Genomic DNA, 25,020 nt, shown 5'->3' with positions numbered 1-25,020 from the left:
ATATATTCAGACACTAACGTTAGTCCATACTTATTGACGCAGGTGCATGTAGATTTCCTCATGGATCCCCCCCATGGGGGTGGAATAGGGATGATAGAGGGGTAATAATATGCCTATCACTTAAACCGTTACCTGATAGTCGTATAATGTGGCTTCTAATTGATAATGACCCCAGCATGCGCCAAGTTAGTGATCCAAGGTGTCGGAATCGAGCCCACCTGTTACCGGGTGTAAAAACCTTGGAGTCAACTTTGTGTGCAGACTCTTTCAGTGTTGTCACAACCCCTAGTGTACAGTACACAACCCTGTGCACTTAAAAGAACCCACGAATCCGCTGGTATATGACCAGATGGTGGCCACATGATGAATACGTGCAAACACCCAGTTGCGGGTACAGCAACGTGCAGTGAACTTGGACAAAGTACTGTGACTATGTGTTCCGTCCACCCAGCTGTGAATGGGGTACCACGTAAGGATGGGAAAGCCACGATAACTCGGTGCGCCTTTTGGCAGCAAGAGTTGTATGGTTGTATTGATAATAAGATGGTCCGTTGAGATTGACATCCAGTGATCGACGGGAAGAATACCAGCGCCTTGGGCATGCACTAGTTGCGTGGATATGTGCGCTATGTAAATATCCTATGATGATGATGATGATGATGGTGGTGGTGGTGGTGATGATGATGATGATGATGATGGTGGTGGTGGTGGTGATGATGATGATGATGATGATGATGATGATGATGATAATGATGATGGTGATGGTAATGATGATGATGATGATGGTGATGGTAATGATGATGGTGATGATGATGATGATGGTGATGGTAATGATGATGGTAATGATGATGATGATGGTAATGATGATGGTGATGATGATGGTAATGATGATGATGATGATGGTAATGATGATGGTAATGATGATGATGATGATGATGATAATGTGTAACGTAACGTGTCACTCCAATGCAGATGTTATTGGTTTCTGAATCTTCTATCTCACTGGGGCTCCTTTTCAATTTGAATTGAATTATTTTGTTTTTATTAAAATTATATGTATAGTCAGAGAGTTAGTTGTAAGTCTAATGTGTTAGGGGCATTGTATTTTGGGTATTAAATTCGTGCTTTAGTTGTTAGGTTTAGACCTGACACATACATGCAGTGTTTTCGTTGTAGTGATTGAGATATGTAACCTGTAGATATCATTCAGCAATTTTGGAGGCTTCAAGAATTTCATTTAGAGCCGCCGCCAAATCTTCAGTTAGAATTTGTTTTGTTGACATGTTGACGTTGTGTTGACCCTTGTGTGTTGATGTGTTGACATTGTGTTGATATTTTGTTGACGTGTTGATATTGTTTTGTTGACGTTGTGTTGACCCTTGTGTGTTGATGTGTTGACATTGTGTTGATATTGTTTGTTGATGTGTTGACATTGTGTTGATATTGTTTTGTTGACATAGCAGTATTCCAGCAACATCACACCAGGAAACACTTGGGCTTCTAACACTGGACCCAAATGGGGAATCAAACCCGGTGTAGCAGCCCAGAATAACCCCCCACCAGATTATACCCCGGGGTAAACTATAGGCTAGCCCAGTTTATACCCCAGGGGTATATTCTGGACCAGGCCAAAGTATACCCCTCCAGCCCAGACTATACCCTTAAAAAATTATGTTGACAATTCACTCAGTATGACTCGGGCAATGGTCTTGGTGTCATTTAAAGGAATTTTGTATATGCATTTCATTTACATTACTGCATAATACAAAATTTATTAAGTATTTGTTGAGTGCCTCTCTGCAATATGATATTTTTGACTTTGCGTAACCCAGCCATGCTGATATATCAAGGTTAGTAGTTAGTTATTTGCTTTATTTAGCGTCACACACACAACTAAGGTATTTCGGCAACGGGGTAGTACAACATCAACAGATTAACTACGGGCACACTCTACTCATCAATCTAATTAGAGCTGTACCATTATGGAGGTGGGTGTTGTCTTAATTAATATCCTACTCCACTGTCTAACAACTGGCTGTCTAACTAATGGGAGATAACCGGTGTGAGAAGGGGCTGGTGTGAGTAGGGGCTGGTGATAGTGTGAGTAGGGGCTGGTATTTATTTATTAATATGAACAAGTGACTCTGGAGACTGATCTCGGGTGTCATGTAAAGGTATTTAAAAGTGCAATTTATTTCGCATCCTATATCGCATTCAACCTTCAACATGGACGACAACCTCTATACCCAGATCTTGAACTTCTACACCAACTCTGATAAGAAGTATCCTCAGCACATCTATGACCTGGATCCTGACACGCGTTTGAATGCGAAGTCACATTTTCGGCAAACTGCAAAGCCATTTTGGGTAGCAAATGGAATTGTCTTTCATGGTGAAAGGGAAGTGCTCACCAAAAGCCGCCTACCCAGCATCCTGAAAGCATGCCATGACAACCCAGCTACAGGTGGACACTTTGGCAGAGATAAAACCTTCGGCAAAATATCCTCGCGTTGTTATTGGAAAGGCATGAAGAACAACCTGCAAGAAAATACAAGACGTGACCGAAGTGCTTTGTCATCAATCCGAAAGTCAACACAGAAGCACCACCACTACACTCCATTCCTGTTCCTGCCAAAATCTGGAGCCTCGTTGGAATTGACATCATCGGCCCTCTACAAGAGACTACAAGAGACAACAAGCAGCAACAAGTACATCGTTGCGGTAACCGACCATTTTTCAAAGTGGTCGGAGGCAGCTGCTATCCCGGATAAAAGCGCGAAGTCAGTTGCTCTGTTTCTTTTCCATGTCATCTGTCGATTGGGCTGCATGGACACATTGATCAGTGATCAAGGACGTGAATTCGTTAACAAAGGGAACATGACAACAGGACTTTAAAGGCTGCTCTGAGTAAACTCGTCAATAACCAAGTTGATGATTGGGACCAATACATTCCTGGCGTCTTGTTCGCATACCACACATCAGTCCATGCTTCGACGAAATGCACACCATTCGAGGTGATGTACGGCCGCCCAGCCAAGCTATCGATAGACCTGAAACCGACCGAGGGGAATGACAGCACAGCTACAGCATCTTCACCTAACACTGAATGCCCAGAAGTGCTGCAAACCATCATTGATCTACATAAAGGCATCTGGTCCACTGTTTCCAACAATATCTCCAATGCACAGGATCGCCAGAAAGAAAACTACGATCGATGAGACACCAGCAACAAGGAGATAGCTGTTGGATCAACAGTGTATATCAAGAATAACCAACGAGTCCAGAGGATGGGAGCGAAGATGGAGCCACGGTGGACTGGACCATACTCCGTCGTCCAGACATTGACCAACGGTCGTGTGAAGCTACAGAAAGTGAAAACCAACAAGATCCTGAGCAACACATACCACGCCAGTAACCTCAAAATCTACTCCAATGACCCACCCACTAACGACAATGCCGAAAGCCCCAGTGATTCGAAGCAACGAAAAAGACTCAGAGATGAACTGGAGTCAGGCGACCATACAGACCTTACTACCAAACAAATCAAGTCAACCCGTTTGTTCAACCCTATCCCCAAAATTGCTCGAAGGAATTTGGCTGCTGCATTAGACCTGAACTCTTCAAAGGACATTTATTACGGAAGATCAACAGACTTGACAGTGCCCCGACGGACATACAGAACCAAAGGCGACGGCAACTGCTACTTGTTACAGCCTGACAGGATCCGAAGACAGTCACAGCACTATCCGAGATCGAGTGGTTCAGCATATGAACAATGACATCAATGATGAACTAAAACATTTCCTGAACCAAAATGTCAATGAGTACATCACTAATTCGGGAATTTCACGAGATGGAGTGTGGGCAACAGATGCAGAAGTTATGTCAACAGCCAGTCTGTTAAAATGTGACATTTATATTTACAGTGCAGTTGGTCAGTCAATGGAATGGCTGATGTACCCTGCCAGCTTCAGCTTGAAAACTCACACTGATTATGCTTTGTATCTGGAAAATGTATCGGACCATTTCAATGTTGTAACCAGTGTTTAATTGTGTGAGAAGTACAATAAAATTATAGTAGTATCCTTAATCACTTTCTGTAGGGGTATAATCTGGGCTAGGGGGGTATACTATGGCCTAGGTCAGAATATACCCCGGGGTATAAACTAGGCTAGCCCAGATTATACCTGGGGTATAGTCTGGGCTAGCCCAGTTTAACCCCGGGTATAGTCTGGGACAGGGGTATACTCTGGCCTGTTACACCGGGTCTTCGGTGCAACGAACACTTGAATCATTAGGCTACCCCACCGCCCTCTGATCAACAGGCAGACCCCACAGACAGACAGACAGACAGACAATGATAATAATAATATCATCCATGTCCATCTATTTATTCACAACAAAGACTTAGACTGACTGACTGACTGAGTTTGGTTTTACGCCGCTTTTAGCAATATTCCAGCAATATCACGGCTGGGACACCAGAAATGGGCTTCACTCATTGTACCCAGGTGGGGATTTGAACCCGGGTCTTCGGCGTGACGAGCCAACGCTTTACCACTAGACTACCCCACCTCCCACAAAGACTTAGGAACAGAAAGGAGTATGCTATTTTACCATGTTTATTGACTGATGATTATTAGACACAGCACGAGATATGACAACAAAAGTACGAAGTACATCCAACGCTCTGAGCGTGTCAATCATTAAATCTACAGCAAATCTACATCAGATTTAACAAATACAAAACATTTAGAAAATTCTTCACAGTAGTATCTCGACAAAAACTCATTCTTTTATACTTTTTTCAAAATAAAAAAATATAAAATAACATAATCACCTTTAACTTGAATTCACTATAAGAGCAAAGTTTCCATCTTATCTCAATCATTACAATTGTTTATAATAACTTTCATATACTTGAATACTAGAGGTATATCAAAATTCAAGCTGAAATCAGAACATAATTTTTCATATCTTAACATAAAACTCCTTGTACGAGGAATGTGTCATCAGTTTTTATAGAAAAAGATTTTTTTTTTAAACAACAACATTATTGTCATTATTATTATTATTATTTCTTATTGCATCCCATTTGATGGCAGTGAGTTTGCTGCAGTTATGGGTCCACTATCCATTTATGTTTTCTGTTCACAAAAATGATCCAAACAAAAGCATCATGACATCATCTCAGTAATAAAAATTATGGTAAAAGATGATCTCTTGGTTGTAACAGTTTTTGTCAACCAAGTGATGTTGTTGCTGATGTTGTTGCTGATGTTGCTGGCTGTAGCGATACTGCCATTATACTGCAACAAGACACGAAAATCAACCAAAGCAACAAATCCACCAGATCCCGTTCAGTCTTACACCAGTGAGTGGATTGGGTTTTATGTCGTGATATTAATGCCGTTTTACACAAATATCATGTCTGGAGACACCAGAATTGGGCTTCACACATTGTGCCCATGTGGGGAACCAAACCCAAGCATTGTTGTGATGAGCGAACGCTTTAACCATTAGGCTACCCAACTCCCCCTCCTGTTACAACAAGCATGGGTTGGTGAACTTCACTTATAAAGGGATCTTCACAGGCTAGCCAATTGTACAAGTGAGTGAGGTTGTTTTACGCCACTTTTAGCAATATTCCAGCAATATCACTGCGGGGGGACACCAGAAATGGACTTCACACATTGTACCCATGTGGGGAATCGAACCTGGGTCTTCGGCGTGACGAGCCAATGCTTTACCCACTAGGCCACCCCACTGCCAAGCATGGGTTGAAGATCACTTATAACCAGGATCTTCTCAGGCTATCCACTGACTGACTGACTGAGTTTGGTTTTACGCCGCTTTTAGCAATATTTCAGCAACATCACGGCTCGGGACACCTGAAATGGGCTTCACACATTGTACCCATGTGGGGATTCGAACCCGGGTCTTCGGCGTGACGAGCCAACGCTTTAACCACTAGGCTACCCCACCGCCCCCTCAGGCTATCCAATAGTACAAGAGTAGACATGTGTGGCAGACCTTGTTTGAAATGGACAGAAGACCCATTCGGTATTACTCTATACATACAGAGCAAGACATATCATATGCTCACATATCTATATGTTAAAGGGTATTCTCTAATGTATTGTTCACATTTAAAAATAACATAACCTGTAAATAAATACTACTACTAATACATGTAAATAATATTTAATATTTCTACATACTTTTGAAATAAATAATTCGAGAATATGTTATATATGACAAAATGAATTATCAATTAATACATGAATGAAATATTTAAGAAAAGGTGAGTTGATAAATGTAACGAAGTGTCATTTGAAATTAAGCAAAAATGTAAAGTTTTCACACGTACCATCATGAATATTTAATATTTATTTAGGAGAAAATTTAGGTTGAAAAGATGAACAAGGAAATATTGAAATACATAGCAATTTACAGTGAAAAAAGCTCTTTGCAAATATATATATTTACATGCCATATCTGCTCAAGCATACCACACACTTTTGTCTATTTCATTCATAAATGTCAAGCAAATCCAATACCAACTCTGAATAGTACATCCTTTGAAGACATATCTGATTAACAAACAACCTTTTTTTAATTATCAACATTTTATCAGTTTTTGAGAAAATAATATAATATTTGCAAAAAGGCATTTATTCTTCAAAACCATTCTGTCGATTCATCTGACGGGCATTTACAGTCTTGTTCTAATTATTAAAACATAATTTATTAATATTCACTCTAAACATGATGCATTAGTGTGAGACAAGATATTGAGAAAAATGGTTTCCAAATATTTATTTAAGGATTGTAAAAAATGAAAGTACATATTTTGCCCTCTATATTTAAATTTAAGAAAATTGAATTTGAATTATTGCTTGAATTGACGCTGAGCCGATTGATAATTCATCACATTTTGTAATTAATTACTATCAAATATTTTTAAGACTCTGAAGAAGAGGGCAAGTAATTTAGAGTAACTGATGCTTGATAATCTCTCATTGATGACTGTAATAACAAAACTGATTCATACCTTTACAATACGCAATGTACATCCAAGCTGAAAACATGCGCTCAATCAGTTACCTCCCTTTCAATATAACCGTTGGTCCATTTATTGCAAAAGCATTGATAGTCTGTTTGGATATCATAATTCCTCTAAAAATTAAACCTTCTCTGAATCTGTTTTGCAAATTCAACAATCATTCACTGGAATCAATTTTTTTAAACTAAATTCAAAAATTAAGATTTTTCTGAATTCTGAAGAAATCAAAATTCATTTTTTTAATTTTAGAGGAATTATGGTCATTGTGCAAGGATATATAAACTATAAGATTCTGATGTGAATAAGACTGAAGTCATTAAAATTCATATGAAGGGGAAAAGTCAGTTTGTGTAAAGCGTGGCAATATTGGAAAGGGAGATAACTGAGTAATGACCTTGACCAGTGCTGAATGAAGAAAGATGGTGGACAACAACAATTATGTGACACCAACTACGGAGTCCCTGATTTACACTTGTGACTTGAGAATGTAGTTCCTCCTTCAAAATAGTTTGCATCAGTAGGTACGCAGGCGTAGGATAAATATCCCACCTCTACGATCACGTGACCAGTCCTGTGAGAGGTACCTCCCCTCAGAAGGTCCTTCTGGCCATATTGGTTCTACAGTGATAAAATCGTAACATTATTTATGACCCTATGGTGGTAATTGATGTAAGATGTACTGTCGAGTATTATTACTTGTGTTAAAGTCTCGTATCTAGGGAAATTTAGGGAGGGTTATGAAAGACCTTGACCTTCTGTGTGGGATTCTACTCACAGTCGTGACCACGTGACTATCATTCGTCAGCCTTGTGTAATTCTTGGCTCATCTCCCCCAGCTTAGAATGAGAGTTCAGTAACTCTCACGTTGTCAGCAGCAGCTGATCACATGCTAATCACATGACTCAATCTATTTATAGAACTGTGCTCTCAGAGTTTACCCAACCCGTTCACTTTCTGTTCTTTCTGCCCTTGTTGTAGTTGCTGCTGCATCTTGGCCAGCATCGCGTGCATTCGTTGAATCTGGAGACGAGGAATTCATGTGTGTACAGAATGATCATGCATACCAACAAACACACTGGCATCAAATTTGGTGGAAAACAGGGAAATTATACTTTAGGCTGGACCAATTTTATTTCTTGTTTTATGGATCCACTGGTCATATTTTTCATGAAAAATAAAAAAATAAAATTAATTTTCCCCGCTCAAAAACACAAAATCTAAATGTTTTTTATTGGCCAAAAATGTAAACTGACAAAAAAAAAGTTTTTTACATTGTTTTTTGTCTCATATACATTCAATAAATTGCCAAAAGTAAAATACTTTTAGCATTTAAAAAGAATATTACTTTGACTGGTTTGCCTTCAGGTTTCCTGAGGACAAAAATCCCTAAAACACGACAAAAAAAAAATAAAATTATTCTGGCCTTAGATATTATTTTATGTTGCCCTCAGCAAATTCTAAGCCAAATATGACTATAAGAATGGAGTTGGCACCTGTTTTAATCTGAATCATTTATTAGTGGTTACTTGTTCATGGAGGCATATTGGCATCCATCAAAACTTGCTCATTGATGGATAACAAAATAGAGTCATCTATATATTTGTTGTATGTCAGACAAGTCATAGAGACATTGTTACAGCTGTTGTATGTCAGACAAGTCATAGAGACGTTGTTACAGCTGTTCAATGCCAGACAAGTCATAGAGACATTGTTACAGCTGTTCAATGAGACAAGTCATAGAGACATTGTTACAGCTGTTCAATGTCAGACAAATCATAGAGACATTGTTACAGCTGTTCAATGTCAGACAAATCATAGAGACATTGTTACAGCTGTTCAATGTCAGACAAGTCATAGAGACATTGTTACAGCTGTTCAATGTCAGACAAATCATAGAGACATTGTTACAGCTGTTCAATGCCAGACAAATCATCATAGAGAGACATTCAATGTTACAGCTGTTCAATGTCAGACAAATCATAGAGACATTGTTACAGCTGTTCAATGTCAGACAAGTCATAGAGACATTGTTACAGCTGTTCAATGTCAGACAAGTCATAGAGACATTGTTACAGCTGTTCAATGTCAGACAAGTCATAGAGACATTGTTACAGCTGTTCAATGTCAGACAAGTCATAGAGACATTGTTACAGCTGTTCAATGCCAGACAAATCATAGAGACATTGTTACAGCTGTTCAATGTCAGACAAATCATAGAGACATTGTTACAGCTGTTCAATGTCAGACAAATCATAGAGACATTGTTACAGCTGTTCAATGTCAGACAAATCATAGAGACATTGTTACAGCTGTTCAATGTCAGACAAATCATAGAGACATTGTTACAGCTGTTCAATGTCAGACAAGTCATAGAGACATTGTTACAGCTGTTCAATGCCAGACAAATTTAGACAGACATTGTTACACATAGCCAGTGGCAGACAAGCAGAAATTGGCCTGCCAGTGTCAGGAAAACTCAGACGGACCTGAAGGTAAGTTGTCAGTTCATTGTCAGATACTGACAGCGCGAAATAGTTTCCAAATTTTGCTAGCCAGTCGGTCTAGCTATGCCTGAAAGTTACCAGCCAAAAAATAATTCACTAGCCCGAAATTTGAATGTAGAAACTATACAAAAGATTACAAAAATAGAGGAGAATAAGATATTGTCGGCATGACACGGTTTCATCATTAAGCTGCTATTATGGTGAACATTTTATCAGGCCATAATCTTGCATGATTTAAAAGTGTATTATAACTTAACAAGTCGGAGAGAGTGATATATTTACAAAATTACTGTGGAGATTTACTGGCCCGACTGGATTTTTACTAGCCACGGGCTATTGGGCCAGTGTCTATTTCGCAGACTGCTGACAGTCTTCCTTGACTACAGTACAAGGATCTATATGGACACAATGCTGTGATAGTACATTAACAAAGATGTATTTCAGAAACTGTGTCTACTAAATAATAACAGCCCAGTCAAGGTTACCATGGTTACCTCTACTGGCCTCCACGATGAAGATACTCACCTCAGCATCCTTCTGCTGTAACAGTTTGTCTGCATCCATGATGGCTTCAAAGTTGGGACTGGAATCTCTCTTGAGTTTGCTGGGGAAAAATAACAAATATTCAAAACTGTGCACACCAATACTAATCTAACAAGTATTCACAAACATGATCTCCAAAACTCACTCACTAAAGATGTCTGTAAACTACATTCCCAGATTAACAAGACAAGATTTCAGGACTTTCACAACATCCAAACTAACGGCTCGGGACTCACAGTATATATACTGAATTCCAGAAGAAATGTGAATATCACAAATGTTCAAATTTGTAGACAGATGTTCAGAGGATCTCGAAAAGGCTGCTAATGGAAGCCATTCTCGGTACTGAAATCTGACTCTCAAATGACGTTACCCAAAGTTGCAGACTAACAAGGGCTTGTTGACATGATCCAGTGTATAAAATGGTTTTGAAATATGGCCTGTCCAAGGACTGGCTGTCACAAAATGTGACCAGTCCTGAACAAACACAGCCAGTCCCAAAACTAAAACAATGAAACAAGAAGACAAAGTCATCAATATCCCCAGCAATGGCAAAATACTCTTAATGAATATGTCTAAGAGTTATGTCAAATGTGTTGGCGTGTATATAGATAAGTGGAAGAAGAGTACTGAAAGGTTTCAAAGTTCTGTTCCAGAAAGGAGCACTACCATCAAATTCAGTTGCCATGGAAACACACAATTTTTTTATATTTTATTCAAAATCCAAAACTACCAAAAGGCACCAGTTCACCACTAGATCTACCTATGTATGAAATTTGGTGATGAAACCAAATATTTCCCCTGACTAAAGGACAGTCTTACTTATTTAATAGACCGTCCTTCACAAAAATAGACCGTCAAGACGGTGGGACGGGCTATGTTTTATACACTGCATGATCATAAAACACATCTGGTTATGAATAACGATCATTTGTGTGTTTCCTTTAAGGATTCACATTGTTTTCTTTTCAAGTTTTCAAAAACAAACATCAATATCTCTATTCACCACTGTATCACAGTTTTACATGATTTGCGTTTCTTTTGGAACTGAGTATGTTTCCCTTACAAAGACGTCCCTGGCATGACCTGACCAGTTTTTCACATACCTTCTGTCCTTCTGTGAAGTTGTGAGGTGATCTTTGAGATGTTCTGCTCTGTAATTCTCATAATGGCAATCAGACGTTATATCTTTCAAATCCTGCATGTGAGTGCTGAAACAGAATAATAGCGACTGATGAGTTTAATACCGATTTTAATAGTGTTCTAGTTGTGTTGATGTGAGAGGAGAGCCTAGAATATGTAGGTGTCAGATTTTACCAAACTGACAAAACTCACAAGCCTCAGTACAGCACTAACAAACTTGACCTGTGAAGATCCAGGTTAGAATTGATCGTCAGTAACCCATGTTGTAAGAGGCGACTAACGGGATCCGGTGGTTAGGCTGGCTGACTTGGTTGACACATGTCATCGGTTCCCTATTGCGCAGATCGATGCTCATGCAGTTGATCACTACATTGTCTGGTCCAGACTCAGCAATATCCCAGCTGTATGCCAGTGGTCTGTAAATAATCGAGTCTGGACCAGACAATCCAGTGATCGACAGCATGAGCATCGATCAGTGCAACTGGGAACCGATGACATGTGTCAACCAAGTCAGTGAGTCTGACCACCCGATCCCGTTAGTTGCCTCTTACGACAAGCCTGGGCTACTGAAGATCAATATTCTCACCTGGACCTTCACAGGTCATTTTCACTTATCATGCCTCACACATAAATGTCGCTTTCTGATTGGCTGAGCGCTCTTCTATTATTTTCAATATACCCCGCTTACAAGCGAGTAACATTTCAATGTACCCTGCTGTCAATGGCAACTCATTTGGTACTTCATGGTAGTAATTCTTTTTCTCGAATTACATTGAATCACGATATGATGTACGGAAATTACTGATGTTTTGCGAATGCAAATCAGGAGATAACTCTAAATCTGTTTTTCTTATCAGCAAAATCTAGCGATGACTACATAAAGATTTGTACCCGTGCTTCAAACAATTCAAAATTAACATTTAAGGTGTTCGGTAAGATAAATACGTTGTTCACTGGTCACGAGGGGGGCATGGGTTGATGTACCCTCGATGTTTGTTTATGTTCCCTAAGCCCGAAGGTTGATGTACCCTCGATGTTTGTTTTATGTTCCTGAGCACTTAAGGTAGCCCTTTAACAATGTCTGTTCAAATCTAGTTTTCAAATGTTGATGTACCCTAGCGATGTTTGTTTATGTTCCCTGAGCCCGAAGGTTGATGTACCCTCGATGTTTGTTTATGTTCCCTGAGCCCGAAGGTTGATGTACCAGGATGTTTGTTTAAAACCCTGACAACGGTTGATGTTCCCTGAAAAGGTTGATGTACCCTCGATGTTTGTTTATGTTCCCTGAGCCCGAAGGTTGATGTACCCTCGATGTTTGTTTATGTTCCCTGAGCCCGAAGGTTGATGTACCCTCGATGTTTGTTTATGTTCCCTCAGCCCGAAGGTTGATGTACCCTCGATGTTTGTTTATGTTCCCTGAGGACAGATTGATGTACCATGTTTGTTTATGTTCCCTGAGCCCGAAGGTTGATGTAGCCTCGGATGTTTGTTTATGTTCCCTGAGCCCGAAGGTTGATGTACCGATGTTTGTTTATGTTCCCTGAGCCCGAAGGTTGATGTACCCTCGAGTTTGTTTATGTTCCCACAAGCCTGAAGATGACATCAATGTGACATACACACACACAAGGACAGATGAGAGGTGATGTATGTGACTTCACAACACACAAGGACAGATGAGGTGATGTATGTGACTGTCACACACACAAGGACAGATGAGAGGTGATGTATGTGACTGTCACACACACAAGGACAGATGAGAGGTGATGTATGTGAGAGGTGATGTGTGACACACACACAAAGGACAGATGAGAGGTGATGTATGTGACTGTCACACACACAAGGACAGATGAGAGGTGATGTATGTGACTGTCACACACACACAAGGACAGATGAGAGGTGATGTATGTGACTGTCACACACACAAGGACAGATGAGAGGTGATGAGAGGGACAGATGAGATGATGTATGTGACTGTCACACACACAAGGACAGATGAGAGGTGATGTATGTGACAGATGTCATGTATGTGACTGTCACACAGGACAGATGAGAGGTGATGTATGTGACTGTCACACACACAAGGACAGATGAGAGGTGATGTATGTGACTGTCACACACACAAGGACAGATGAGAGGTGATGTATGTGACTGTCACACACACAAGGACAGATGAGAGGTGATGTATGTGACTGTCACACACACAAGGACAGATGAGAGGTGATGTATGTGACTGTCACACACACACAGGACAGATGAGAGGTGATGATGTATGTGACTGTCACACACACAAGGACAGATGAGAGGTGATGTATGTGACTGTCACACACACAAGGACAGATGAGAGGTGATGTATGTGACTGTCAGATGAGAGGTGATGTATGTGGACTGTCACACACACAAGGACAGATGAGAGGTGATGTATGTGACTGTCACACACACAAGGACAGATGAGAGGTGATGTATGTGACTGTCACACACACAAGGACAGATGAGAGGTGATGTATGTGACTGTCACACACACAAGGACAGATGAGAGGTGATGTATGTGACTGTCACACACACAAGGACAGATGAGAGGTGATGTATGACAGTACAGATGAGAGGTGATGTATGTGACTGTCACACACACAAGGACAGATGAGAGGTGATGTATGTGACTGTCACACACACAAGGACAGATGAGAGGTGATGTATGTGACTGTCACACACACAAGGACAGATGAGAGGTGATGTATGTGACTGTCACACACACAAGGACAGATGAGAGAGGTGATGTGACTGTCACACACACAAGGACAGATGAGAGGTGATGTATGTGACTGTCACACACAAGGACAGATGAGGTGGTGATGGACTGACTGTCACACACACAAGTGACTGAGGACAGATGAGAGGTGATGTATGTGACTGTCACACACACAAGGACAGATGAGAGGTGATGTATGTGACTGTCACACACACAAGGACAGATGAGAGGTGATGTATGTGACTGTCACACACACAAGGACAGATGAGAGGTGATGTATGTGACTGTCACACACACAAGGACAAATGTAGAGGTGATTTTATTAAAAATTATTTAAATTCGTGTAGTTTTCTGTCTCTGGACTTCATGACATTATCACAGGACATGCAAACCCAAACCAATCATGATGCCTCAAAGCGTAGTTTAGAGTAGTCTCCCTTTAATAAAGGGCAGTTACTCTAGCAGGACCAATTGATTACCATGAAAGGGAAGTCTAAACAATATGCATGGATAATCTTTATTATGCCAGTATGTAGCTTCACCATTGTCTAAGAAACAAGTGTCTGCTGGACCTACATTAACTGTTGACACTCGACAGTCCGATTGACCAATCACTGAACATCTTACATGATATATACTAAATCGCACATTACAGGAAAACTTGCGATGATTAGGTAATGTTAAGATCACTTACTCTCCACAATACCCCAGGGGTACGCCCGGCCCCGGATCTTCTTGCCCCCTGCCTCCACCACAGTGTTACAGCCTACTACAGCGAAGGGAACAGCAGCCTGGTGGGCAAACACATGGCAATAGTGAATTCATAGCAATGGTGAGTACTTCTTTAATGAACACATAAGACTAATGAATGCTTGGAAAATATGTAGGCCAGTGTCTGATGAATGTATGGCAATGATGAACTGACTGACTGACTGAGTTTGGTTTTATGCCACTTTTAGCAATATTCCAGCAATATCACGGCGGGGGACACCAGAAATGGGCTTCACACATTGTGCCCATGTGGGGAATCGAACCGGGTCTTCGGCGTGACGAGCCAACGCTTTAACCATTAGGCTACCCCACCGCCCCGGCAATGATGAATGTTTAGTACTGATGAGTGTTTTTCTGATGAACACATGGCACTCATGTATGTTAGTAATGAAAACAGTTTTTTATGAATTATAATGAACTGATGAAGACATGTCTGAAAAACTATAAATTTTACTACAGATCAAAATCATGTTATTAATGAACACACATAAATCAAAAAATGATTCTGACAATTCACACAAAAGTATTTTGTTTCATACTAAAAGACCTGTGAAGATCCAGGTTAGAATTGATCTTCAGTAACCCATGCTTGTCGTGAGAGCCGACTGACGGGATCTGGTGGTCAGGCTGGCTGACTTGGTTGACAAATGTCATCATATCCCAGTTGCGCAGATCGATTATCATGCTGTTGATCACTGGATTGTCTGGTCCAGACTCGATTATTTACAGATTGCCGCCATATAGCTGGAATATTGCTGAGTGCGGCATAAAACTAAACTCACTCACTCATACTAAAAGTATGTCTTTGGTCACTATAGCAAAATGTATAATGAAAAAATAAATAAAATGTAACAAATGAACAACATATTATTTTGGTCCATAATATAAGACAATGCAGTGGTCTAGTCACTGTTTCAGTAACACAGATGATGCCCTCTGGAATGTCTGGCTTACCTTCAAGTCACTGTCCTGCTTCTTAAAGTCCTCGTCCTCGTCACTGTCACAGTCGGGGAACTCATAGATGTGGATGTCATTCTTCTCAATCTCATCCATGATCTGCCAACACAAACACACGAGTCAGAGGGAAGGTGGATGTCTGGATCGTGCTATGGATCGATGAACAAACTGGGTGGAAAGGTGGGTGGGCAGGTTTATGGATGGGCAGATGGATGAAGGATGAATGGCTGGATGGGCAGATGGCTGGAGGGCCATATAGAAGGATAGATGATGATGACAGAGACGTGGATGGGTGTATGGGTGGGTATAGAGATGGATATATGGGTGGGCAGATGGATGGATGGACAGAAAGGTGGATGGGTCTAGAGATGGATATATGGGTGGCAGATGGATGGACAGAAAGGTGGATGGGTCTAGAGATGGATATATGGGTGGCAGATGGATGGATGGACAGAAAGGTGGATGGGTCTAGAGATGGATATATGGGGTGGATGGGTCAGATGGATGGATGGACAGAAAGGTGGATGGGTCTAGAGATGGATATATGGGTGGGCAGATGGATGGATGGACAGAAAGGTGGATGGGTCTAGAGATGGATATATGGGTGGGCAGATGGATGGATGGACAGAAAGGTGGATGGGTCTAGAGATGGATATATGGGTGGGCAGATGGATGGATGGACAGAAAGGTGGATGGGTCTAGAGATGGATATATGGGTGGGCAGATGGATGGATGGACAGAAAGGTGGGTGGGTCTAGAGATGGATATATGGGTGGGCAGATGGATGGATGGACAGAAAGGTGGATGGGTCTAGAGATGGATATATGGGTGGGCAGATGGATGGATGGAAAGGTGTGGGCAGATGGATGGATGGATGGACAGAAAGGTGGATGGGTCTAGAGATGGATATATGGGTGGGCAGATGGATGGACTGACAGATGTGTGGGTGGGGGTGTATATGTATGGATGGATGGACTGATGGTCTGGCAAGCTTGCTGGGTGGGTTGATATGAGGGTGGGTGAGTTGGTGGATCGATAGATACATGAACATGGAAAAACAGGCAAATGTATGGATGGGCATATGGATCTATGGATGTCTGGGTGGGTTGGTGGATAGACAGATACATGGATGGGTGTCTATCAACAAACAAGTTGTTATTTGGCAATATATAAATACACAGGTCAGAGAAACTGTACAGTTTTTTTCTACTTACCCTTTGTTTTAATCTCTTCACCTCAGCCTTGGTAAGAATGTCTGATTTAGCAAGCAGTGGCACAATGTTAACTTTGTTATGTAGTTTCTTCATTACTTGTATGTCGATTGGCTTCAACCTACAAGTAACAAGTATTAACCATTAGCTGAGAACAGGATTGTCAGTAGAACACATAGAATATACAAGATTATACAATATAAAACTTGTTTTCTCAAAATGTCTTTTGTTTAATCTAACTGTATGTCTAGCTAGTGTCCTAGCCATACCCTACTATAATCTTATACAATATGGGGATATGAAGTGTTCTAGTGATATGTGGACTCACCCGTGCCCATATGGGGATATGAAGTGTTCTAGTGATATGTGGACTCACCCGTGCCCATATGGGGATATGAAGTGTTCTAGTGATATGTGGACTCACCCGTGCCCATATGGGGATATGAAGTGTTCTAGTGATATGTGGACTCACCCGTGCCCATATGGGGATATGAAGTGTTCTAGTGATATGTGGACTCACCCGTGCCCATATGGGGATATGAAGTGTTCTAGTGATATGTGGACTCACCCGTGCCCATATGGGGATATGAAGTGTTCTAGTGATATGTGGACTCACCCACCGTGCCCATATGGGGATATGAAGTGTTCTAGTGATATGGGGATCATGTGCCCATATGGGGATATAAGTGTTCTAGTGATATGTGGACTCACCCATGCCCATATGGGGATACCCGTGCCCATGAAGTGTTCTAGTGATATGTGGACTCACCCGTGCCCATATGGGGATATGAAGTGTTCTAGTGATATGTGGACTCACCCGTGCCCATATGGGGATATGAAGTGTTCTAGTGATATGTGGACTCACCCGTGCCCATATGGGGATATGAAGTGTTCTAGTGATATGTGGACTCACCCGTGCCCATATGGGGATATGAAGTGTTCTAGTGATATGTGGACTCACACCACGTGCCCATATGGGGATATGAAGTGTTCTAGTGATATGTGGACTCACCCGTGCCCATATGGGGATATGAAGTGTTCTAGTGATATGTGGACTCACCCGTGCCCATATGGGGATATGAAGTGTTCTAGTGATATGTGGACTCACCCGTGCCCATATGGGGATATGAAGTGTTCTAGTGATATGTGGACTCACCCGTGCCCATATGGGGATATGAAGTGTTCTAGTGATATGTGGACTCACCCGTGCCCATATGGGGATATGAAGTGTTCTAGTATGTGGACTCACCCGTGCCCATATGGGGATATGAAGACTTCACCACCCGTGCCCATATGGGGATATGAAGTGTTCTAGTGATATGTGGACTCACCCGTGCCCATATGGGGATATGAAGTGTTCTAGTGATATGTGGACTCACCCGTGCCCATATGGGGATATGAAGTGAAGTGTTCTAGTGATATGTGGACTCACCCGTGCCCATATGGGGATATGAAGTGTTCTAGTGATATGTGGACTCACCCGTGCCCATATGGGGATATGAAGTGTTCTAGTGATATGTGGACTCACCCGTGCCCATATGGGGATATGAAGTGTTCTAGTGATATGTGGACTCACCTGTGCCCATATGGGGATATGACATGTTCTATGATATGGATGTTCTAGTGATATGTGGACTCACCCGCGCCCATATGGGGATATGAAGTGTTCTAGTGATATGTGGACTCACCCGTGCCCATATGGGGATATGATGTTCTAGTGAAGTGTTCTAGTGATATGTGGACTCACCCGTGCCCATATGGGGATATGAAGTGTTCTAGTGATATGTGGACTCACCACGTGCCCATATGGGGATATGAAGTTCTAGTTCTAGTGATATGTGGACTCACCCGTGCCCATATGGGGATATGAAGTGTTCTAGTGATATGTGGACTCACCCGTGCCCATATGGGGATATGAAGTGTTCTAGTGATATGTGGACTCACCCGTGCCCATATGGGGATATGAAGTGTTCTAGTGATATGTGGACTCACCCGTGCCCATATGGGGATATATGAAGTGTTCTAGTGATATGTGGACTCACCCGTGCCCATATGGGGATATGAAGTGTTCTAGTGATATGTGGACTCACCCATGCCCATATGGGGATATGAAGTGTTCTAGTGATATGTGGACTCACCCATGCCCATATGGGGATATGAAGTGTTCTAGTGATATGTGGACTCACCCGTGCCCATATGGAGATATGAAGTGTTCTTGTGATATGTGGACTCACCCATGCCCATATGGGGATATGAAGTGTTCTAGTGATATGTGGACTCACCCGTGCCCATATGGGGATATGATATGAAGTGTTCTATGTGATATGTGGACTCACCCGTGCCCATATGGGGATATGAAGTGTTCTAGTGATATGTGGACTCACCCGTGCCCATATGGGGATATGAAGTGTTCTAGTGATATGTGGACTCACCCGTGCCCATATGGGGATATGAAGTGTTCTAGTGATATGTGGACTCACCCGTGCCCATATGGAGATATGAAGTGTTCTTGTGATATGTGGACTCACCCATGTGCCCATATATGGGGATATGAAGTGTTCTAGTGATATGTGGACTCACCCGTGCCCATATGGGGATATGAAGTGTTCTAAGTGTATGTGGACTCACCCGTGTCACCCGCCCCATATGGGGATATGAAGTGTTCTAGTGATATGTGGACTCACCCGTGCCCATATGGAGATATGAAGTGTTCTTGTGATACATGGACTCACCCGTGCCCATATGGGGATATGACATGTTCTAGTGATATGTGGACTCACCCGTGCCCATATGGGGATATGAAGTGTTCTAGTGATATGTGAACTCACCCGTGCCCATATGGAGATATGAAGTGTTCTTGTGATACATGGACTCACCCGTGCCCATATGGGGATATGACATGTTCTAGTGATATGTGGACTCACCCGTGCCCATATGGGGATATGAAGTAAAGGACACAATGCACTCGGTTATCAACAATATTCTTTCGGTTCAGTCCGCTCTCATCCTGGAAGTATTGTTCGAACTGCTTGTCGATGTAGGAAACAAGACTTTTCCAGCTGCAAACCAAATATGGAGAAAATGGTCAATAAAGGTTTCCTGATGAAATCACACCAGAAGGTAGTACAAATACATCAAAGTGTCCATTTGTGTTGTGAACCTGTTCATTTGTACTATTGTCACTGGCAGAAACAAAACAAGGGAGATACTGTAAACGTACTTATTTTCGCGTGGTGCAATTTTCGCGGAATTGACAGTTTAGACTACATCGCGCGGTCAATTATTCGTGCAATCAGTAATTGCCGGAACTGCCAGCTGTCTCTTTGGCCACCACTAATAGCAGTGAAAACAAACAGAGTGGCTTAACCTGTCAGGCGGCGTTTATTGCTTACTCACAGGAAATCCCTATCTGTGCGATATACTAGTACACAGTAATCCGTTTACTCACGGAAGAGATGAAAAACACTACTATCAGTCATCATTTTAAGATTCCCGTAGATTTCTGTCTTCAAACTTGATGTGTTATGGTCACAACTCAGGGCGACGTGGCTGGACTGAATGAATGACAGGTTTATTCGCGGTGTATAAATTTTCACGCTAAAATGTTTTGCGCAAAAAGCGCGAAAATAAAACCTGCGCCGAAATATAATACGTTTACAGTAACTCCTTCAAGACTGACTCTACAGCTTCTGTTATGCCTAATTCTACCATGACTTCAGTAAATACTGGATTGTGATTGGTTAATCAAAGTCATTCAGAGGTATATAATCCCGTTATATACCTCTGATTTTCCAACACAGTATGTATTTGTTTTAAATCTTAATGACACGGTTATGGTAGAATGGAGATAAACGTACTGTGTTGGAAAATGAGAGGTATATAACGAAATTATAATATTATAAGTTTGTTATATACCTCTGATTTTCCAACACAGTATGTGTGTCTCCTATTTATTTGAATGGCATGGTTTCTTGCAGTGCATGGAATTATGTTTCCTAGAGGGTCCTGAGACAGTTTAGCCCACCGTTCACTCACCTGCTCTCGGCGTTGACTGCGTCGTTGTACCCAGGAGTGTCTACAATAGTTAAGCGTAGTTTCACCCCCTTCTCCTCGATCTCCAGTTGTTTCTTCTCTATCTCAACTGTACAGCTCACCCGATCTGAATACATATAGCAGTGAGTGAGTGAGTGTGAGCGAACGAGTGAGAGTGAGTATAGTTTTACGCCACTTTTAGCAATATTCCAACATATCACGGCGTGGGACACCAGAAATGGGCTTCACGAGTGAGTGAGTGAGTGAGTGAGTGAGTGAGTATAGTTTTACGCCGCTTTTAGCAATATTCCAGCAATATCACAACGGGGAACACCAGAAATGGGCTTCACAAGTGAGTGAGTGGGCAGAGCAGTGTAAAGAGCTGATATATCACCTTGAGTGAGATTATAGTACAGATGTAGATTTACCACACTGCTGCCACCTATAGCATGCTGCTGACATCATCATCATCATCATCATCATCATCATCACTGTTTCTCTTTCTTTCTTTTTCATTGTTATGACAAACATCAACATTTTCATGATCATACATTTACCTTCTACATGGGTGACCTCCCTTTCCTTGTAGAGGTCTGTGAGGAACAGACTGTTGATTAAGGTTGATTTCCCGAGGCCACTCTCCCCTGTAAACAGATACAGCGTTCTTAGCACCAGCCTCCACATTACTAGGTTACAGTGTACAGTGGGTGCGATTGGGAGCTGTTTTGTTCATTTGTTATTTGCATGCAACTAACCCAGTATGGACCAGCCAAACCAATGGTTGATATGCTGAGCAGCAAACCACTCAGTGGGCACAAAGTCATCTCGATTTGCACCTTATACATTTCTCACTCTTGCAACAAGCATAGATTACAGGGATCTATTCTAACCCATAATCTCCAGGCTTTTGTGACTATATGATGCAACTGAGTGAGTGAGTGAGCTTAATTTTATGCCGCTTTTAGTAATAATCCAGCAATATCATGGCGGGGGACGCCAGAAATGGGCTTCACACATTGTACCCATGCGGGTAATCGAACCCCGGGTCTTCAGCATGACGAATGTCCACTTTAACCCCCGTAATTGAGACTCTGTCTATAAGGTTAACCATGTAATTGTACCCATCTATAAAGGTGTAGATCATGTAATTGTAACCCAATCATGGGTCTTCAGCATGTAATTGTATATTAGGTGTCAATCATGCCACTTTAACCCATGCCATTCCGTCTATAAGGTGTAGATCACTGTTGTATAAGGTGTCAATCATGATCATGTAATCATGTAATAGTAATATTAGGTGTCAATCATGCCACTCCGACACTGTCTATAGGCTTTGCATTATGAACACCTGAGTGGGTGGCCTTGAAATTCAAAAAAGAAATATTCAATAACACAAACAAATTATTGGTCAATAAAACATTGTTGGGAAGTATTTGTAGTTTATTCATAGTTTAAATCAAAAAGTATTTGCTTATCATAATAATGTTGCTGAAAAACTAACTTATTTCCATACAATCTACATGCAACCTCCACCCCCTACCACTATAAAATGATCAGTCCCTTATAGAATAATCTGTGTCAGACACAATGAATGTCAACCAACATGAAGCAAATTATGTCAAACAGAACAAGTTGTAAGGAAAATAGGGCTCAGGAAATCACAGACCCATTTCAAATTCAACATGTTGCCATGTCGATATTGTGCATTATATCATGTTTCTCACTGAGCATACATATCAACATGTGGTGTATTCTGTTTTATGCAGCCGTGTGGTGATCTAAGGGAGGTAACTCTGTTTGACATGGACAGTATCACACACAAGGCATCCAATGTGTTTTGGACATCATATTGAATGGGGAGTTCTTGTGACTGTCTATGATTAAACTAATAAAACTACTGAATGAATTGCCACGGATACAGCACAACATATTGAGGGCAGTAAAGTGAGTGAGTGAGTGAGTGAGTTTAGTTTTAGGCCGCTTTTAGCAATATTCCAGCAATATCACGGCAGGTAGGGCAGTAAAGTGGCCATGAGGAAGAAAATGTGTTTACAAACAAAGTTAGGGTTTAAAAATGTCAACCCTTATTCAAAACACTGTTTGCTCTGAACCATACGTAGTTGGGTGTGGATTCATCAAATAGATGACATCCTTACCTTGTCAGTTTGCTGACAGAGTTCCAACCTCTTTGGTCATGTGGACAAGGCATCCAACTTTGGATCTGAAGGTCTGAGGTTCAAATCCCATCGGATATGTTTTTGCAGCTACATGTGGAAGAGACTTCAGTTTGGGGAATCGTTGGACAAAATATATAGATATCTGGATCGTGTACTTCAAGTCAGTACTTACCAACAACCATCAGGGTAAAGTCAAATCCCCTTTTGACCGCCTTCCGGTGAACCTGGTCCGGCAGCGTAGCAAAGCCAATAAACTCGTCATCATCCTGGAACAAAACAGATGTAACTTAGTATATGATACAGGGAGAAACTGTCACCTAGAACATATATAATCAACTTCAGTAGCCATGTGAGCTTATAGTTGTAGTAGTGGTGGCAGTAATTGTTGTAGGTGTGGGTTTAAAGTAGAAGTAGTAGTAGTGGTAGTAGTAGTAGTAGTAGTAGTAGTAGTAGTGGTGGTGGTGGTAGTAGTAGTAGTAGTAGTAGTAGTAGTAGTAGTAGTAGTAGTAGTAGTGGTAGTGGTAGTGGTAGTAGTAGTGGTGGTCGTGGTGGTAGTAGTAGTGGCAGTGGTAGTAGTAGCAGTAGTAGTGGTGGTGGTAGTAGTAGTGGTAGTGGTGGTAGGTGGTAGTGGTGGTGGTAGTAGTAGTAGTAGTGGTGGTGGTGGTAGTAGTAGTGGTAGTAGTAGTGGTAGTAGTAGTAGTAGTAGTAGTAGTGGTGGTGGTGGTGGTGGTGGTAGTGGTAGTGGTAGTAGTAGTAGTAGTGGTGGTGGTGGTAGTGGCAGTGGTAGTAGTAATAGTAGTAATAGTAGTAGTGATAGCAGCAACAGTAGTAGCTGTAGTAGTAGTAGCAGTAGCAGTAGTAGTAGAAGCAGCAGTAGTAGTAGTAGTAGTAGTAGCAGAAGTAGTAGTATGACATAAACGGAGTGTTAGCTGCAATACAGGAGGACTTCCAAACTGTCACATATTCCAACTGCCCTGTCACCTACTTGTCTATAATCACATCAGTCTAACACCTAGGTTGCCTGTTTTCCAAATGCAGTCACAAAAGTTTCCTGCAGTTATAAAAGATTCCTTACACCCTCAGATCAGCCTGAGCTTCTTGCATGTATTTCTTCCCCTGACAATAGATTCCCAACACACACACACTTCCCCACCATGCAGGCTGATGCTAAAAGTGACACTTGAATCCTGTGTCAACACAACGAAGGTCAACTTAGAGCAGTAGCAATTTTCTCAATCAAGTGTTTTTTGTTCAGTAGGGTGCAGTGAAATTCTTAACACAACAGGCACAGCTTGCCTGTATTACTCCTTTAAAACTCTTTCTGTCACAATTTGTTAAAAAAAATCTTTTCATTTGCTTTTCTATCTTATAAATGTTATTTTGTCTCTGTTTGTCGATGTACTTTTGTCCCAAATGTGCAGTTGCATGTTTGGGGTAAAAAATTAACATCACATTTTTTATTGTTTTTTCTTTGTTTTGCTTGGGATTTTTTATGTAGCACACTTTATGCACTCAACAAGAAAAAAATAGAGGGAGGACTCCCAGATGGCATACACTATGGTAAGAAATTATATATTAAAAAAATAACACTCTGTAGAGATTTATTTGGTACCTAAAAAAATGTTTTGATATCATTTTATAGTTTTTGAGACGGTCCCTCTAAACTGACAATGCCATCATGCCATGTTATCTAACTAAACAGACATTTGAATAATGAACCTAGCACAAAAACACATTATATGACTGTCACATGTCATCTTATCAAATCACAGCTCAACTTTTGAGACAACCCCTCTGAAACTGACAAAGCAAGGGATTCATTTTGCAGAGAGATGAACAAAAAACCGGCAGCATTTTGCACAATAACATA

The 25,020-nt window shown here is 41.3% G+C and overlaps 2 protein-coding genes across 2 annotated transcripts in view; one reads left to right on the top strand and one right to left on the bottom strand.

Annotated features, from left to right (window-relative positions):
* The first annotated feature begins 2,226 nt into the window (after positions 1-2,226).
* LOC124291502 lies at positions 2,227-3,218 on the top strand. The gene is made up of 2 exons (XM_046728486.1): positions 2,227-2,780; positions 2,873-3,218. Exons 1-2 carry the CDS (start codon positions 2,227-2,229, stop codon positions 3,216-3,218), a joined length of 900 nt encoding a protein of 299 aa, XP_046584442.1.
* A 1,388-nt stretch (positions 3,219-4,606) lies between these two features.
* The window catches only part of LOC124291500 (septin-2-like), a 43,596-nt gene continuing 23,182 nt past the window's right edge, over positions 4,607-25,020 (bottom strand). The window contains exons 2-11 of the mRNA XM_046728485.1: positions 23,323-23,416; positions 21,531-21,617; positions 20,977-21,100; positions 19,866-20,000; positions 16,945-17,062; positions 15,728-15,829; positions 14,697-14,793; positions 11,220-11,355; positions 10,096-10,174; positions 4,607-8,086 (exon numbers count right to left, since the gene is read on the bottom strand). Of these exons, the coding sequence (XP_046584441.1) occupies positions 7,994-8,086; positions 10,096-10,174; positions 11,220-11,355; positions 14,697-14,793; positions 15,728-15,829; positions 16,945-17,062; positions 19,866-20,000; positions 20,977-21,100; positions 21,531-21,617; positions 23,323-23,416 (1,065 nt within the window). The 3' untranslated portion in view covers positions 4,607-7,993. The remainder of the gene's footprint in view (positions 8,087-10,095; positions 10,175-11,219; positions 11,356-14,696; positions 14,794-15,727; positions 15,830-16,944; positions 17,063-19,865; positions 20,001-20,976; positions 21,101-21,530; positions 21,618-23,322; positions 23,417-25,020) is intronic.

Source organism: Haliotis rubra, unplaced genomic scaffold (assembly GCF_003918875.1).
Source record: "Haliotis rubra isolate DU_JTF1 unplaced genomic scaffold, ASM391887v1 Scf493, whole genome shotgun sequence".
NCBI lineage: Eukaryota > Metazoa > Mollusca > Gastropoda > Lepetellida > Haliotidae > Haliotis > Haliotis rubra.
Note: the sequence above shows the minus strand (reverse complement) of the source record. Positions and strands in the feature narration are given on the sequence as shown.

Coding starts and splice junctions, on each gene's coding strand:
- LOC124291502 (XM_046728486.1), top strand. CDS start 2,227: ATGGACGACAACCTCTATACCCAGATCTTGAACTTCTACACCAACTCT. Junction 2,781..2,872: donor ATCCCGGATAAAAGCGCGAA/GTCAGTTGCTCT, acceptor TCGTTAACAAAG/GGAACATGACAACAGGACTT.